General features: G+C 52.5%; 1 protein-coding gene across 4 annotated transcripts in view; it reads right to left on the reverse strand.

The window, feature by feature from the left end:
* The window catches only part of EPHB2 (EPH receptor B2), a 129,867-nt gene that overhangs the window by 1,953 nt on the left and 109,682 nt on the right, over positions 1-18,232 (reverse strand). The window contains exons 7-15 of one of the 4 annotated variants that reach the window (XM_074558712.1): positions 14,181-14,343; positions 13,499-13,607; positions 13,299-13,363; positions 11,142-11,264; positions 10,268-10,515; positions 9,421-9,636; positions 6,632-6,781; positions 2,427-2,620; positions 1,486-1,641 (exon numbers count right to left, since the gene is read on the reverse strand). In XM_074558712.1, the coding sequence (XP_074414813.1) occupies positions 1,486-1,641; positions 2,427-2,620; positions 6,632-6,781; positions 9,421-9,636; positions 10,268-10,515; positions 11,142-11,264; positions 13,299-13,363; positions 13,499-13,607; positions 14,181-14,343 (1,424 nt within the window). Of the gene's footprint in view, positions 1-1,485; positions 1,642-2,426; positions 2,621-6,631; positions 6,782-9,420; positions 9,637-10,267; positions 10,516-11,141; positions 11,265-13,250; positions 13,367-13,498; positions 13,608-14,180; positions 14,344-18,232 lie in introns of all 4 variants that reach the window. The other 3 variants (XM_074558710.1, XM_074558711.1, XM_074558709.1) reach the window with 3 other exon arrangements.

An 18,232-nucleotide genomic window follows, 5' to 3' on the forward strand; every position in this document is an offset into this window, starting at 1 on the left:
TGGAATGGAAGTTTGCCAAAACCAATGGGACATGAGCTGAGGATGCCCTTGGAATTGTGGTGAAGGCTCTTGGAGAGGACTTGAGGGACATGGTGAGGGACTGGGAGAATTGGCATTTAAGGGACACTGAGGATGTCTGTGAAAGAGCAGCCATCATTAGCTGGACTGTCTGCATCCTGCCTGCTGTCAGATATTGCAAAGAGCAGAACCCAGGCAGGGGTGGGTTGTGGTCTGATACCTCTCTTTGATCAAAGTTCTTCCCTATCCTTCAGATTTTGTGGATTCTCTCTCTTTGTGTTGTATAAACCCAGGCAATACTGTGACAAAATCATCCCCAGGGCCTGGGGATTGCACCACAGATGTCCCCAAACAGTCAGAACTGCCATGGGAACTTCCCAGCAGCAAACAAGAACAAAAAGCCAGAGAAAGTCACAGTGGCTGTTTGAGTGAATGGATTCTGACTCACTGGTAGATTTAAGCATTTGGATTCAAGCACAAATCCAAAAACCTCCCTGGCCACCAGGCTCAGAGACATTGCAGCCCTTACAGATGGCTCTAATGCTTGGCCCTTTCTGAGGGCTTCTAGAGGTACCTGCAGCCAGCCCCAAATCTTTCAGCAGAGGCATCAAAGTCCCTGCCAGCCCCAAGGGATTTCAAAACCCTCCAGAAGTGGGATTTCAGCTGTCTGATTTCTCTGAAGAACTTGCTAAGGATCAGGTGCTGATTGTCACTTGTCAATTGTCACTGCAGGATAACTTCTGTAGATGCAAGACATTTGTAGTGGATGCAGCACAGAATGAAACCACTCCCCACAAGGGGATCTTATCGAGATGTGTGAGGAGATGTGGTGGAGGCTGGAGCCAGGCTCTGCTCCATGTGGCAGAGCAACAGGAGGAGAGGCAATGGGAAGAAATGAATGCCCAGAAAGATCCACCAGAACATGAGGAAGAACTTCTTTACTGTGGGGGTGGAACAGACTTCCCAGAGAGGGTGTGAAATCTCATTCCACAGAAGTAATCCTGAATGAGGAGCTCTAGAAGCTGAGCAGGAAGGTTGGACTGGATGACCTCCAGTGGTTCCTTCCAACTGTAACCACTCTGTGATTCTGCCTTTCTTAGGCAGGACTATGCACCATGCTTGTCCTCATCAATACATCAGCCATCCAAGAGGAGTGCAGAGTTCAGAGGTGCTCTGGAGAATTGTCTGATGCCAGCCTGAAATCTCAGTTTGTCCCATGAAGGGGTTTGGACACCCTTGGCAGGGGTGTTCATTTTCACAGAGTGGTAGTGGGCAGAGGAATTCTGCAGGTGCAGAGTGACAGACATATGGTCTGGAGACTGAATAGATTAGAAGTGGCTCCACAAAGCAACAGTTCTATAAAAGTATAACTACATCATATGAAAATAAAATCTAATTCAATACCAATTGTTGCAAAACTGCTGGGACTTTTCCTTGTGCTTTGGGATTCAAAGCCTGGGCACTTACTCTACAGTCATCTGAGATACTACATCAAAGGTGGTGAAACCAGCACTGGCAAAGCTCTCCTTGTACTGGCTCATCTTGATGGCATCCAGCCATTCATCCACAGTGTTGAAGCTGGTGTAATCCGGGATTGTGCGGTCAAGGAGGGGGAGGTTCATCCTGAAACACAGAAATGGGCAGTGACAGCCAAGTTGTGCAAGCACAACTGTTCCTGACCCTCCAGCAGCTGAGGCACAGCATCAGCATCACTCACAGTGCAGACATTGCCCTGTAGTGTGGAATTCCACCCAGAAATCACTGTTCTGCCACGGAAGAACTGTGCAGAGCATTAGGGAAGCCCTTCTGGACCAGCTCCTGCAGGAGAGGCAGGAGCCCTCAGAGATGATGGGATGCAGCTTTGAATCCTGGCTGCTCACAGGGAGATAGCTCATTCTTGTACAGGGGCAGTGTTTCCCACAATCTGGTGCAACCCACCCAGCCCAGGGAAACTCCACATTGCCTTTATCTGCTCCCAATGCAGTGGGACTGGAATACCAGAACAATCCCACCACCCCAGCACCCCCATGTACATGAAACCAAGGTGCTCCTCTACGTGCAGAGTGCACTGTCCAAGAGCCCACCAGAGTTGCCCAAGGAGAGGAACCCTGACATCTGTATCCCTGTTCATGCCCCAAGCCTGGAAGTGTCCAAGGCCAGCTTGGATGGGGCTTGCAGCAACCTGGGATAGTGGAAGCTGAGCTTGCCCATGGCAGGGGTTGAATGAGGTGGGCTTTAAGGTCTCTTCCACCCAAAATTGTGATTCTATGATCTTTTAATGCTCTCCCTATAACGGATCAAACACAGGCCAAGCTCTAAAGAAGCTCCTGAGAGGTGCAGGGATGGTGCCACCAGGACCCAGAGGACACCAGACCTGTTCAGAGGAGCCAAAGGACAGAGACACATACCCAGAGGAGAGAGGTGCCATGGCTTTCAGGCTGTTTGGATTTCGGATCATTTTATCCAAGGTGTTGACAATTTGCCCAAATTTGGGCCTGTGGTTCCGATCCTTCTGCCAGCAGTCCAGCATCAGCTGGTGAAGGGCATTTGGGCAGTCCATGGGTGGGGGCAGCCGATAGTCCTGCTCAATGGCATTTATCACCTGCAGGAAGAGACAGAGGCATCAGTACAGCTGTGATAAAACCTATTTAATTCATAAAGTGCCTTTTCTTGGATCCTGAGGGTGACTGACATGACTGATCCTGCAGCCTGTGCTCACTGCTGCCTTCCCATCTTGTCCCCACCTCACACTGCAACTTCCAGCCCTCAGCAGGTCAGGAGAGGTGTGAGGTGTGCTGGGAGGTGCCACCAGCTTTGCTCAGCCCTCCAGCCTGGGTGGCTGATTGTCAGGAGCAGTCTCCCGATCTGGGGAAAGGAGCACCCCTGTTGCCCTGACAGGATGTGAGATCCCACAGTTACAGGCAAGGGAGTCAGAGATGGGATCATGCTTTCCTTGGACACAGCACAACAGCTTGCTGGGAAAACATCTCCATCCAAAGAAGGGGGGTGAGTTACAGACAGGGAGCCTGTCTCTGTGTTTTCCATCCCCCAGTGGTGTTTTGTGCTCCTGACACAAACCAGCTTGTCCAGGTGACAGGGTTGTGCCAGGCGTGGGTGGCTCAGTCAGCAGAAACTGCTGGATCTTTCTGCAGGCCTGTGCAAGTGCAAAACAGCACGGGGAGGACTCAGACTCCAGCCAGCACTGCCAGCCCAGGAGAACTCGTTGCAGTGTGCACAGAAGAGCTGCAGCACACCTTCCCAAAGCTACACTGCACCTCCAGGCACATCCATAAAGGCTTTGGTCAATCCTTACTGCTCCACACAGTCTGGGAAAATGTCTGGTCTTGCAATGTCCATAAGGGCTGGAGCAAGGGCTGTAGGATCTTCTGGAATGGAACAAGGGCTGGAGAATCTTCTCCAAGGGGAACTCCACCACCCTGCCACTCTGCACCTTCAGCCCTCAGTCCTCTCCTGGGTGACAAACGAGGATGAAGCTGCTCCACTTCTTCCAGGAACATCTGTTCCTCTGACAGGGGCATGCACAGGCAGGATTCTCCTGCCTCCTTGGCCATGCACAGCACAGGCACTGAAGGATGAGCAGAAGGAGCCTTGAACACCAGAGATGGGCTCGTGCATGGCAACAAAACCCAGAAGGACAAAAACCAGAACTGAGGGTACTGCAGAAATCAGCAGCAGATCTCAAAATGACAAAGTCTCCAAGGGAATGATGAACAAGGGAAGGAAGAGTACCAGAACGTCCCTCAGGGATCCTGAGGAAGAACCTCCATGTCTCTGGCTATTCTCACCATGGGATCAAGCCTGCCATGGCTTTATCCAGCCATGTCTTGCACAATTCCAAAGAGAGATCTTCCTGGTGGGATTCCCTAGGGCTGTGCCCCCATCCTGGTGAAGTCTAGACATACTCGTGGTGGTGGACACATTGTTGAGTGGGGAGACTACACAGAGAAAAATAAGGATACTGGGAATGGGAGTGGGAGAGAAGTAGGGAAGAGCTGGTGGCTGATCCATGCCAAACAATCCAGAGTGTGAGATGGGCATCTGGCAGGGCTTGAGGTGGTCTGTGACTCCAGGCAGAGAATGGACTGGGAGGTGCTGCAGGCACTGCTGTCTGTGGCCAAGGTGCTGGGCAGGCTGACCTGAGACATGGGGCTGGTGCTGCTGCTGCCAAAATTTGCCAGATGGAAGAGCCCTCCCCCAGTTCTGCTGCCCTGGCTGAACATGGTGGTGGCCCCATGGGGCCTGTGAAGGTCTGACCAGAGATAACTCCTTTACAAATCACTGACAGGAGGGTGGAGCTGGGGAGTGCTGGTCTCCTCTCCCAGGTAACAAGTGGCAGGACTAGAGTAAATGGCCTCAAGTTGTACCAGGGGAAGTTTGGATTTGACAGGAGGGAAAGTGTTGTCAAGCATTGAAACAGGCTGTGCCGGGAAATGGAGTCACCATCCCTGGGAGGCTTCAAAAGGTGTGTGGATGTGGCACTTGGGGACATGTTTAGGGTGAATGTGGCAGTGCTACATTGATGGTTGGACCCAATGATCTCAGAGCCTTTTCCAGCCTCAAGGATTCCATGGCTACTGATGTGCTTTGTGCAGCTTAGGGAACCTCCCAAGGGCTGCTGAACCCCAGCCCAGCTCTGTGGGTTCAGGTCTGCCCCGGCCAGTGCCAGGGGAGGCACAGGGTGGGCACCAGCACCATGCAAACGCCAAGCACTCCTGTCTGTTCCCAGCGAGTCCTGCTGCCATCAGCCTCATCCAGAGGCAGCCCCAGCTCTCTCCATGTCAGCCTCATCCAGAGGCAGCCCCAGCTCTCTCCATGTCCTCCCCAGCCGCCGCCCCAGGCGCTCACACCCCAAGGTCAGGAGGGTAATCTGCCCTCAATATCCGCCACGCTCCTCCACAGCAGGACCAGCTGTGCTTAAGTGGTGACAGCTTCTGGGGCACCGTGTCCTGCGGCATGGAAAGGGAGCAGGGGCTGGGGACAGCGACGCGCAGCGGGAGGTGCCAGGGATGGCAGAGCTGTGCCATCCACAGCACAGTGAGCAGTGCCAGGGACAGGCACAGCTCTGCCTGGCACAGCGAGCGGTGCTGCCACAGCAACGTAGCCGTAGCAGGAGAAACCTCCAAGGGAAGAGCTCCCAGAGAAGGACACGGGACAGGGGAGGTACAGGACCATCTGATGCAGGACATGCTTGAAACTGAGGTGACAACAATGGCTTAGCAGGAAGCGAATTGTCCTTGCTGAGAAAGGCAGACCCCTAAGTCCCATCCCTCTGCCTCCAAGAACTGATGGAAACATTTTCCTGGTGTAGCAGAGGCTGTGAACAGCCAAAGGCTCTAAGGCATCATCCCCCTGCTCCAGGCTTAGGAATTCATATTAATAAATTTCCCACCAGGCATTAGGGAGGAAATATGCCCACTCTGGAGAAACCTGATGTGGCACAGATGGAGATCTATTGAGATGGAAAAGGTCTGATCTGCCATAGGGACAGGAGCAGGGACAGGAGTCAGGGAAGGGACAGGAGGGACAGGGAGCTTGGCTCTCGCTCTCTCCCTGTAAGGCCAGGCCTTAGGAGCCCACAGCATGGTGGAGATGAAGTGCATGTCTGAAGGCTTCCAAGGGACTCCCCAGAGCTGTTCTGAGACACACTGGAAGCCAGGCAGATAGCCAGGCAGATGCAAGAGCCAGGACAAGCTTTCTGCATCCCCTAGGTCCACCCAAGACCTTGGTGTTACATCCTGAGTATTCATGATGTGAGGAAGGGCAGGTATTCTGAGAGACAGAGTTAAAAGCGGCCTTCTGACACACACATGCAGGTGCAGCATCCTCACAGCACTCACTGCCACTGGCCAGATGGGCTTTGAGCCCCAGGTACCACACCAAGAGGACCAGGGAGCATGGAAATGACATTGCTGTGCTGAGGGCAGGGACTGCAGCCAGGGGCCATCCTTGCAGGAAAAACATCCCTGGAGCAAGGAGTGCATGTAACTGTTTGACCTGAATTAGAGCAGAGGAATGAAATATTTAAAACTGAGCATGTTATAAAGTATCTCGTGCTTTTGGTTTCGAGCTATGTCTAAGTTATTTGTGGTTCTTAACAGACCACAGTGCAAGCTTCCCATGGGAGATTTCATGACCATCTAGCAGATGTCCTTAACCATGGCAGAGGGTTGGATCTTTAAAGGTCTCTTCCAACCCAAAGCCATTGTGTGGCTTTTTAACAGACTTTCCTGGAGTGTCTGTGATCCCAGCAGATGAAGCTCTGCTCCAGAGGCTCTCAGCTCAGGAACATCTCCTTTTTCACCCACCTGCTCCTTCCCTTCCTCAGCACCTGCCAACACCCCTGGGGTGCTCCCCTTAACCCTGTGCAGTGGGTGCTGTGCCATCCTCAATCTCTGCCACAGCAGCACCACAGGGCCAGAATAAATCCCAAAATTATTCCCATTACTGCTTCCAAAGGTGTTGACCTTGGACACATCTGCCCCAACAGAGAAGGCTCTGGACACGCCACAGGCTGGGACAGGCTGTGGACATGCTTTGGCCCTGCAATGCTCCCCACTGCAGTGTTCCTGCCCCTGGCTTCCCAAGAACTCACATCCTGGTTGGTCATGTCCCAGTAGGGCCGCTCTCCATAGGACATCACCTCCCACATGACAATTCCATAGCTCCACACGTCACTGGCTGAGGTGAACTTTCGGTACTGGATGGCCTCAGGTGCCGTCCATCGGATCGGGATCTTCCCACCCTGCAGGGCAAAAACAGGATGGTAACAGAGAGAGCAGGAGCAACTGAAAAATAGCAGTGTCCACGATATTTGCCTGGGATATTCTAGTAGAATCCCAGAAGGAAGGAAGCACAGGACTGTCTGTCCCTCAGGGTGGATGTGGATTGTCCAGCCATGCTGGAAGCCTTCAAGATGATGATGATTCTCCCCATTTGGTGACTTGTCCCACCACCCTCCTAAGGAAGGAGCTTTTGCTGTTGCTCACCTTGAATGTCCCCAGCCATGTTTTTGTCTATGACCCCTTTATTGTATCATCTGGTGCCACTGCAAAGAGTTTGGCTCTGTCTCTTCATTACTGCCCTGAAGGTCACTCAGAGGTTCCCCTCAGTCTCCCTGTCACCACCTTAACCAAGGCCAGCTCCTTCCCCTGCCTCCTGCTCCTGCATGGCAAAATGCCCACGTGCTAAGAGGGTCTTTGGCAGAAAGTGAATGGCTAGGAATGTAAAAACCCCAAACTGGTCTCCCTCTATCCTTTTGCTGTCACCTGGCTACCTGCAGAGCAGAATAAAGGGAATTAGAACACCTTCCTCTTCAGCCATGTACAGCTTCCACTCTTTGAAGTCAGCAAGAGACCATTTCTGGCCTGAGTCCTGGTGTCCCAGTCTGTCTGTGGATCTACACCTGATCCAGCAGATTCTGATCCTTCAGTATGGTCAGGGGAGTCACTGGTGGGGAATGAGATAAGTCTGGGTGGGCACTGGGGTCTCTGTCATCCAGCTCTGGAGCAATCAGGATTCTCCACTCCCTCTGAGGAGTTAAGTACAGGAGTGGCACACACAGATGGGGACACAGGGATTGAAGGCTCTGCTTAAGCCCTTCCTGCCTCCTGATTTTCTACCAGGGGCTTTGGACTTGAGCCATTCACTCAAGGGACCTTCTGAAGGGAAAATCTTCCCCTGTGCTGAAAAAATAAACAGAAGTGTCTGTGTTTTGTGGCTGGGAGAAGATTAAAAAACATTCTATTTTGTCAATGAACAACTGTCATGTCTTATTAAGGGTCTCTCAGGACTTCATAAGACTCAGCCCCAGTTCATGTCAGAATAATGAAAAAAGATAATGTTTCTTAATCTTTTCACAGCCACAAACCTCAGACAAAATATTGTTTTCCACAAAAGGGGAAGACGAAGCAATCCATACCAAACAGGATGTCCTCTCCATCAGGCAGACTCCTGACAAAACTCCTGGCAATCAGTGGATTTTAAAAACGGCTAAGAAGAAGTCCTAAAGTAGAAACTTGACTTTGGAGGATTCTTGTGGGAACTCACTTCAGCAAGACCTCCCATCTCCATGGGGTCTGATCTGGAGCTTCACCACTCCAAAGACTTTCCTAAGGTCCACCATGAACCTCCCAGGCCAGAACTTGTGACTTCTGCTTACCCATGGACACAAGGTCACTGGGAGAATGATGACAAAAACCATTTTGCAGAGGAAGATATTTCTGATACAGTAGGTGCACATAATCTGTCATTAGGGATAATAAATATCCTGCTACAGTGCCCACAGTTTAAGGAGAATAAATTAGGGATGACGAATTTATTATTAGAGAGAAAAGCTACAGGCATAACACCAGGGATAGAGAACAGCAGTAAACATCATGTATTTAGTTAACAAAGGGAAATTTAATTGGCTGTAAGGGATATATGAAAAATAAATGTTATTAGTGTTTGCAAAAACCATTGATGGCTGAGTTGATGTCTGAAGCTACACAGATGAGAATAAACCCACACATTTTTAGGTGTTTGTTAGGTATTTAGCTACTGATAAAATTTACTAAGAGCTATGCCAGACATCTCATCACTGCCAGCTTGAAAAGACCCAGGAGAGGTGATTTCCTACAGGTCATGCCCCAGCTCTATCAACACTGATTTCCAAGGATTCCTGACGTGGGCATTGATCCTGATGCACTGTGCAGAGCATTTCTGTGTGGTGTTTATGAGAACTCCTGGCTGAGCTCTCACTGAGCAAAACCAAATAATCCTCTGGTCCTGGGGCACCTTCTGCAGCCTGACATGAGCCACAAGTTCTCGGTGGCACTTGTGTCTGTGGCACCAAGGTGTTCCTGGGAAGTTGTTACATGAACATGAAGTCATTTTTAGGAGTGTTTTTCTGTTTAAATTGGATACTCTCTGGAAGATCAGTATCTAGTATCTGGCACCCACCCACACTTCCTACACTTTCAGTCTATCCTTCTTAGGGCTGAGCCAGTGAGATGACATGAGGAAGGACAGCAGGGCAGCATGACTGGACAGTGATGGTAAGAAACTCAGACTTGCTGCCCTGGCAACAAATCTGTCAGGGCAGGTCACATCTCAAAGGATCCCAGGTGAATCATATGGGGAGGTGCAGAGCATGATCCCAGCCAAGGGCTCTTCAGGGACATGTGTGTGTTTGCAGATATGTTTGGAGGAAGGCTCAAGAGGAATGACAGGATCTTGCAAGGGAAAATCTTCTTCAGTTTATTTCGTTGCTCTTTCTCATCTGGGACCTTTCCACTGCTGACACCCTGAAAAAGTGCTCCCTGCTGTCAAGGGGGGGTCCCTCCTTCCCTCTCCCACTCGTTCCTGCACCCCTGGCCCTCCCTGGCTGAGGAGCAGCATTACCAGAGCACTGGTGTAGGTGGGGTCGGAGGTGTCGTCCTCCAGGAAGCGGGAGAGGCCGAAGTCAGACACCTTGCACACCAGGTTGCTGTTGACCAGGATGTTGCGGGCGGCCAGGTCCCGGTGCACGTAGTTCATGTCCGCCAGGTACTTCATGCCCGCGGCGATGCCCCGCAGCATGCCCACCAGCTGGATCACCGTGAACTGCCCGTCGTTTTGCTGAGGGACACACGGACACAGGTCTCAGGAGTGGATTCACAGCCCAGGCAAAAGCCAGGAGCCTCTTTCCACACCCATGGCAGGATATGCCATGAGTACATTCCCTCCCAGGGAGGGTGGGGAGTGCAGAGCTCACAGGGGGTGGGAGTCACCTCACACATCCCAAGGGCACCACTACGGCAGCTGCTGTCACCTCAAAATGCACCCACTCTGCACAGCAGAGCTCAGAAGGGACAATCTATTCCCATTGACCAGGTTACTTCCCTTCAACAGAGTCAATTACCCACTTCAAACCCAGAACTAGAACTATTTAGACAGAGCAGCTGGAAGTGGGGTCCTGCTGGGTTAAAGCTGTGTCAGACTGTCCCTCCATGGGTGTCCATGGGTCAGTCTGGATGTGCACCTGTGGGCAGGCAGGCACAGCCTCTCGCTAGGATGAGTGGACAGACACATAAGAAATGACAGCCCTGGTGCTGCCACCCCCAGCTTTGTCCCCAAAACACAGACCCCTGCACAATGCAGTAGCTGCCTCAGTGACAGGGAAAGCCAGGCTGGGAAGGCCACTGCAAAGGGAACCTTCCCCCCCAATCCCCTCTGTGCTAGCACAGCCTCTAAAGCTGCACACTCATACCCGCAGGAAGGAGTCCAGTGAGCCATTCTCCATGAACTCAGTGATGATCATGACTGGAGAGCTCTTGGTGACCACCCCCTCCAGGTGGATGACATTGGGGTGGTCGAACTGCCCCATGATGCTGGCCTCACTCAGGAAGTCCCGTCTCTGCTTCTCCGTGTAGCCAGACTTGAGTGTCTTGATGGCCACAAAGATCTCCCTTTTGCCTGGAAGCTTGAGATGCCCACTGCACACCTCACCAAACTCCCCTGTGAACACAAGGTATGACCTATGAGCCTTCTCCACCTCTGCTGTGCCCCCTGAGAGACCCCTGGCCCCAGCTGTATCTGCCCTGCCTGTCCCTGAGCTGAGCACTCACTCCTGTCCCTGAGATGAGCATCTACTCCCTGTCCCTGAGCTGAGCACCCACCCCTGTCCCTGAGCTGAGCACCCATCCCTGTCCCTGAGCTGAGCACCCACTCCTGTCCCTGAGATGAGCATCTACTCCCTGTCCCTGAGCTGAGCACCCACCCCTGTCCCTGAGCTGAGCACCCATCCCTGTCCCTGAGATGAGCACCCACCCCTGTCCCTAAGCTGAGCACCCACCCCTGTCCCTGAGCTGAGCACCCACCCCTGTCCCTGAGCTGAGCACCCACCTCCTGACCCACATTCCCTCCTTCTCCACCCCTCCAGCTGCACTCATCCCTGAGGAGCACTGCCCATGGGCTCACAAGCACATGGAAACTGATGGTTTTGATTCTCCTGCACTGGACTCCCCTGCTCCTTTAGTGCAGCCTGGGGCTAAGTAAGGTCTTAGTGGCATCAGGCTAAACCCTCCCAAATCCATGTGCTGCTGTGCTGCTGAGGGCCAGCCAGCCACTCACAGGTCACCTACCTGCCCCAATCACCTGCTCGATTTTGACACAAGAGATATCGATTTCTTTTGCAAATTCCCTGACAGCCTCATTGGGATCTTCATAGGTGAAAGGATCAATATAAATCTTCATCCCTGGAGTCACTGCAGAAAGATGAGGGAGAGAGTCAGACAGATGGATGCAACTGGAATGGTTGGCATCAAGGCAAAGAGAAAACAGTTTGAGTGACAGTCTTTTACCTCAGCAAGTTGCATAAACAAGGCACACAGAGAGAAACAGTTTGAGAAGGAACATGCAGAGCCATGTTTCACAAGACTGCTAACACTGATTTTCATGAACACTGGCCCACAGGTCATTGTTGGAGCAGTAAGGAGCTACATCATGAGACTGGACTACAAACTGCAGACTCCTCCATGGGGATCTGTGACCCTTCCAGGAGCTGTGCAAGCAGGAGGGACAGTCCAGCCTGCCCTGTTCTCCTGACTGGCACCCCAGCCCAAGGCTGGGTTCCCTCCCTAGTGGGACACGCTAGGAAAATCACAAAAGACAGGTTCCTCTTGCTAGGCCCAGCAGGGGACACAGTGACACGCCATGGGACCTGTGAGGCTGGACTGCTGCTGCCACATCCCAGCCACCTGCACTGTGGGACAGCCCTCACCTGTGCTTCTCCCCTTTGTGTACTCATCTTCTGGCCCCTGGCTCACTCCAACATGGGCTATTTGGAGAGCAGAGCTCACAGCTCCCTAAATAAGGAGCCCCACAGAGCACCAGACTGACTCCCAGCTCCAGGATGCTGGTTGTATTCAGGGGATTCTGCAGGGCTCACAGGCTCCCTGGGCCTTGGCAATTTGCTGCAGTGTCTGCACAGATACCACTGCTGGGACTGAGCAGGGACTGAGCCCTGGCCAGGTGTGTTGGGTGAGGAAGGGGCTAAAAGGCAGCCAAGGCTGTATCAGCTCTGCTGCATCCTGTGGCACCAGGCCTGTTCCAAGTGGTGCAGGCACAGTGATTAAACCCATCCCAGCCTGGAGCTGTCACATCCCACACCAGGCCCCGGGAGAACGTGTGAATGTGTGTTTGCAGCCCAGACTGACAAACAACTGAGAGTTGCATTTACATAATGTCTCCTGAAAAGTGTCGTTTTTCCTGGTAAGTCTTAGCGAGGCAGCCAGCACAGGCTGCTGGGGCACAGGGCTGCAGCTCTGCCTTTTGGGACACGTTTCCCAGGTAAAAGCAGGAGCAACAGCGAGTCCTGAGTGGAAACACTGCTGGTGCTTTCCATGCTCTGAGCAAGGCCTGTATTTGTACAGGAATAAGGTATTAAAAGAGTAGAAATCCTGAAGCTGCAAGTAGAACACGAGGAAAATCACAATTGAGATTGGAATTAAGCAAGATTAGAGCAACAGGTCTTCAGTGAGGGGGGAGAAAGGAATTTCAGGGACATGAAGGCAGGGGTTAACCATAGAATCATGGAAATGTTTGGGTTGAAAGGAATCTTAAATGACCTCATCTCATTCCATCCCCTGCCATGGGCATGGGCAAAGACATCTGTCACTATCCCAGGTTGCTCCAAGCCCTGTCCAACCTGGCCCTGGACACTTCCAGGGATGGGGGAAGAAGGATGCACTGAGGTGAGGCAGGATGTGCAGTGAGGCTGAGCAGGAATGCTGGATGTGAGGGAGTGCCTTGCACAGGGATGTTGGAAGAGGGAGGCTACAAGACAGGGCATGTTAGGTATTGTATTATATACCTAAACATAGATATATCTCATATCTACTGGGAATCTGTGAGCACTGGGATGGGCTCTGGCAAAGTTCTGTGGGTTCCTGCAGGGGACAGGGACAGGTCAGGGAGGGGTGTTACTGCTGCCCAGGAGATGGGCAAAGCTCAGGAGCTGGAGGAGCAAGACATGCTGTGGTGGCAGACACTGCAGCACAGAAGACAGTGATGCTTCAGGGGGTGTTGGTTGTCACCGAGGTCCGGAGGACACGCTCGGGCACCTGACAGCGTGCAGGGCTGAGAGCAGGGCAGGGATCAGGGGCGGGGGGATCAGGAGCTGCCCTGCCCACACACACATGCCCACCCTGCCCAGAGCCCTCCCCAAGCCCCGAGTGAGCAGGAGCACGAACCGAGCAGTGAGCGGCCCCCCAGGGCCGGGGGGGGCCCCCGGTACGTACTGTGGCCACTGGTGTAGTGCTGCAGCTTGTCCGTGTACTCCGAGTCAGCCCGCTCGAAGCCCCGTCTTCTGGAAGGGAAGGGAGACCTGAGCACAGCATGGGCCCCTTGGGGCTGGGGCTGCGCTGTGGGGACACCTGTGTCCCCTCCCTGCCATGCCCTGTCCCCAGTGCCCCACCCTGGGTGCCTCAGGCTGCCCTACCTGCTGCACACGATGCCGATGACCACCACGGCGATGAGGAACACCAGCCCTGCCGCCGAGGAGCCGATGATGAGCGGCAGCTTCTCCTGCACACTGGTCTGGTACTCGGCTGGCACAGGGGAAAGGGAACAGGTTACTGTGGCACAGGATGTGCCATCCCCCACAAAGTCACTGAGGTCAGAGCCCTGAGCATGGGCCATGTCTGACTCCTGGCATGGCTTTGGTCTTGGACAGCCGGGACTCCCCTCTGGCCAGGGGATGTGTCCCAGAAGGAAGGGTGGATGGAGCTATTCCTTTTGGGAGGAAGGTTTAGTGCTGTGGACGTGTGCTGTGCCTTGTCCTTGGCCCCAGGGCCAGAAAACTGGCTTGGTCTGTTTTATTTAGCAGCACAAATTTAGAAAAGTGAGACATGGCTCTGTGTTTGTCATCAGCAGCTGCACAGGTAGAAAACATAAATTTTGCTTCCGCTACATCCAGCTGAGCAGACACATCCCACAACAGAAAGGCTGGGCAGAAACTGGGGCCTTCCCTGCATGGAATAAGCACCAGGCCTCTCTCTGGGTCTTGAATGTGGTTTCTCAACACACCCTTGAAGGGACTGACAGCAAGGGGACCAGCTGCTTGTCTATCTCCACATCTCTCTAGACCCTGAGTCACCCTTACAGCGCAGCTGCAGACTCACCTTCAGTCATGGTTTGGAAATACATCTTCCCACTGTAGCGGCCATAGCCGGCCACGGTGCGCGCCCGCACCTGGAACACGTAGATGGTGCCAGCCTTGAGGTTCTGCACTGCCACAGTGTTGGTGGGGCTCTTCACTGTGGTCGAGTTCAACTCACTCAGATCCTGCCAAGAAAAAACAAATCCATCATCAGAAAAACCAGTCCAGACATTGGGCTTCTGAAAGGAGGAAGGGCAGGAGACCAGGGCGGAGAGACCATCAGGGTCTGAACAAAGAGGTCCTTCCTCCTGGCAGGGAGACACAGACTCAGGGATGTGAGTATGGATATCCCTGAGCTACTCATCACGCCCAGGGAAGGCTCTAGAGAAGAGAGTAGCTACAAAACTCACATTGCTTCTCTAAGCCTTGAGGTCAATGGAGATGGGAAGGTGGGAACTTCTTCCCTCTTCTGTGCTTTTCTCTTAGCACATTCCTCCTCCCCCTACCCCTCCTGCTGTGCCTTAGCCAGCCTCAGTACAGTCCACCTGCTCTTCCCCAACTCCCATCTCCCTTTGCCAGGAGGTGAAGCCCACCTGAACACTGGGCTATGGACCTCAGGAGAAGTTCTGCTTGCACCCCACTGCCCAGAGCCTGCTTCTCCAGGGGCCATGGCCAAGTTTCCAAGGCTGGGGACCCCAAGAGCACATTTCAAAGTGATAATGAGACTATATCCAAACTTTTGTTCTGCCCCTTGTCTCCAGTTTTGTAGCTGAGGACTGGATGGACAGGATTTCCTCACACAAGGGAACAGGTAGTCTCTGTCCCCCAAGGACATGGAGTCAACAGGGGATGATGACAGAGGGTCCTGAACATGGCCAGAGACAGTGGCTGGGAGCCTGGCTGCCATGAAGGCCCAAAAGTCAGAGCAAAACAGCAATGCCAACAGCACAATGCTTCTGGAAAACAGCTCTTAGGAAAGTCCAGCTGTGAGCAAGCACTGAGAAAAGGAGGTGCAGGCACAGATTTTGGAAGCCAGTGGCTGAAGTGACACTGAAGGTGCTCATCCATCCTGGCTGCCCTGGCAGATCACCAGATGCAACAGAGGAGTGGCAGCTCAAAATCTGAGCTGGCAAGTTCCCAGAGAGTCCCTGACTTCAAGTCACTGCACTGGACGCCCCTGCACCCTCAGTGAGGAGGGGTCACCTTGTGAGACTCTGACAGGGACTGGCAGAAAGTGAAACAGACATGAGGTTTGGGGAACTCCCTAAGTGTGACTGAGGGTGTGACCAAGGGACTGACCTCTGTTCCAGCTCTGAAATGACATGGAGATGGAGATGGATGCATGGAGACATTTCTGCTTTTCCCATGGGAACAAGAGATCAGTGTGAAACTCCCAGAAAAGAGAAAGCACCTCTAACCAACTTATGCAGTAAAGTACTGATGGACAGAGGGTAATGAAGGGGCAATCAGGCAGAAGGAAGATCCCACAGAATCATTAAGGTCAAAAAATTCCTTCAAAATCATCAAGTCCAACCTTTGATTGATGCCCACCTGTCACCAGCCCAGAGCACTGAGTGCCATGTCCAGTGTTTCCTGAACACTTCTGGGGTGGGGGCTCCACAACATCCTTGGGCAGCCCCTTCTAATGTCTGAGCACCCATTCCATGAAGAAATTCTTCCTGCTGTCCAACCTGAACCTCCCCTGGCACACCTTGAGACTATGCCCTCTTGTCCTGTTGCTTTTTCCCCAGAGGAAGAGACTGACACCCACCTGGCTGTATCTTCCTGTCAGGGATCTCGTGGTCATAGAATCATGGAACAGCTTCAGTTGGAAGGGGACCTTAAAGTTCATCCAGTTCCACCCCCTGCCACAGACAGGGACACCTCTCACTAGACAAAGTGTCCAACCTGGCCTTGGACACTTCCAGGGATCCAGGGGCAACCACAGCTTCTCTGTGCAGCCTGTGCCAGGGCCTCCCCTCACCATCCAAGCTGGCCTTGAATGGAGTGAATTTTGTGTCTCAAGCTGTTGGTTGAGCAGCGCTCTGGTGTGGTGGGTGGTAAGAGAGGGGCCTGTCAGGACTGTGCTTCTTCAAGTGTGTGGCCAAACCCAAGGAATGGAGATGCTGATGGCAAATCCCTCTGCAGGGAATGCAGAGGAGCTCTGTGTTACATGTAGGGGCATGGAGGAATATGAGAAGGAGGAATCGCTTTAGATTGAAGGAGAGCAGGGCAAGATGAGATATTGGCGAGAAATTTCTCTCTGTGATGAGGCCCTGGCACAGGGTGCCCAGAGCAGCTGTGGCTGCCCCTGGATCCCTGGCAGTGTCCAAGGCCAGGCTGGATGGGGTTTGGAGCACCCTGGGCTATGGAAGGTGTCCCTGCCATGGCAGGGGTGGAATGAGATGGGCTTTGAGTCCCTTCCAGCCCAACCACCCTATGATTCTGTGAAATACCTGGGAGATCTCCACTATTAACACTGTTCAGGAACACTTTTCCCTTCTAAAAACTACAGTATCTGTTTTATGCATCTGGACTTGGTGCTGAAGGTTTCTGATTGTCACTGGGGTCTCTGGTAATTGGACTGACGGCAGTGAAAAGCTCAAGTACAGATACACACACCCCAAGGAAAGATGAGCACACAGAAAACCCATGGCCTCGTTTGTCTGATCAGGCTCAGCACTCCCTTGGACCTTTCCCAGGCAGTTGAGGAGAGAAATAGGTCAGGAAATGTTTACAGTTTTAGAGCTCAAGGGCTTGGATGAATCCTCCCAGGCCCTTGGAGGGCACTAACAACACAGTTGTTTAAAAATCATTTGTCCAACTCTTTTGGAGAACCTTATCCCTGCTCCTGGAGGACTTTAAATGGAATGTAATGGCCAAGCCTACAAGGTGGTTGATAGCCTGGGAAATTGATGTCTGCCTGGCTGAGGAAGGTGTGCTGGTGATGTGCTCTCCTCTAAACCCAGACCACAAGTAAATACCATTTACACCTCTCCACCCTCCCTTATCAAACCTGTTCTTCCTCCTTGGTATCACCTGTCCAGAACCTGCACATTCACCTCAAACACTTCTCCCGTTTCACCTCTCTGGGCTCCTCTAGCCAAGTGCATCCCAGAATTTAAAGCCCAAGTCCAAGCAGAGTTTGTGGTGTTTGGGGGCTTTTCCCCTGCTGATTTTCTTTTGAGTTTGGACATTCTAATTCAAAATAACACACTGGTTTGATTTTGAGTCTTTATCTGATTCTCCCTCCCACAAGCCAAACTGAAGCTAAAACCAAAGTCTGATCAATAAAGAAAGAGTCTCTTGAAACATGGGTAGGCTGCGAGACACCCAAAGGATTTACAAAAATTGCTTCTAAAAAGTTGCATTTAAAAAAAAAGAAAATTGAAAATGAAAAAGCCAAGAAAAAAATGTCAACTGACAGAATTCGGCAGAGTTCCTATGAGCCTGCACAGTGACATCTGCCATGGCCCTGGGGGCAAACACAGCAGGACACCAGGGCCCGGTGCCAAACCATCACACAGCTGCATTTCGGGATGCCCACGTGTGGGAGCAGGGCCCTGCCAGCCACACTGGGGCTGCAGCTGTGGCATCCCCAGCACCTGGGCTCTCATAGGGATCCCCCCCTTGTGGGGGCAGCCCAAGAAGATTTGTGCCCCCAGCCAGGCATCCCATCAAGTGGGACAAGGAGAAATGGCCTCAAGTTGTGCCAAGGGAAGTGCAAGCTAGATATGAGGAAACATTTCTTCATTAAAAGGGTTTTCAGGCATTGGCACAGGCTGCCCAGGGCAGTAGTGGAGTCCCCATGCCTGGAAGTGCTCAAAAAACGAGATGCTGCACTTGGCAATGTAGCTTGGTGAAGGTTGGGCTGACTGATCTTGGAGGGCTTTTCCAACTTTAATTATCCTCTGAGTGTTTGAATGCCTGTCCCAACCCAGTCCTGGACAGTGCCCAGTCCCAGTGTGGCCCTGGGCAGGGACTGGGACTGCAGGTAGGCTATGCCAGGGCTCCCTGGCAGGGTTTCCTCTCCATGTCCTTGAACTCCCAGTTTTCTTGGGACAAAGACCCCTC

Source organism: Zonotrichia albicollis, chromosome 25 (assembly GCF_047830755.1).
Source record: "Zonotrichia albicollis isolate bZonAlb1 chromosome 25, bZonAlb1.hap1, whole genome shotgun sequence".
In the NCBI taxonomy this organism is placed as follows: Eukaryota; Metazoa; Chordata; class Aves; order Passeriformes; family Passerellidae; genus Zonotrichia; species Zonotrichia albicollis.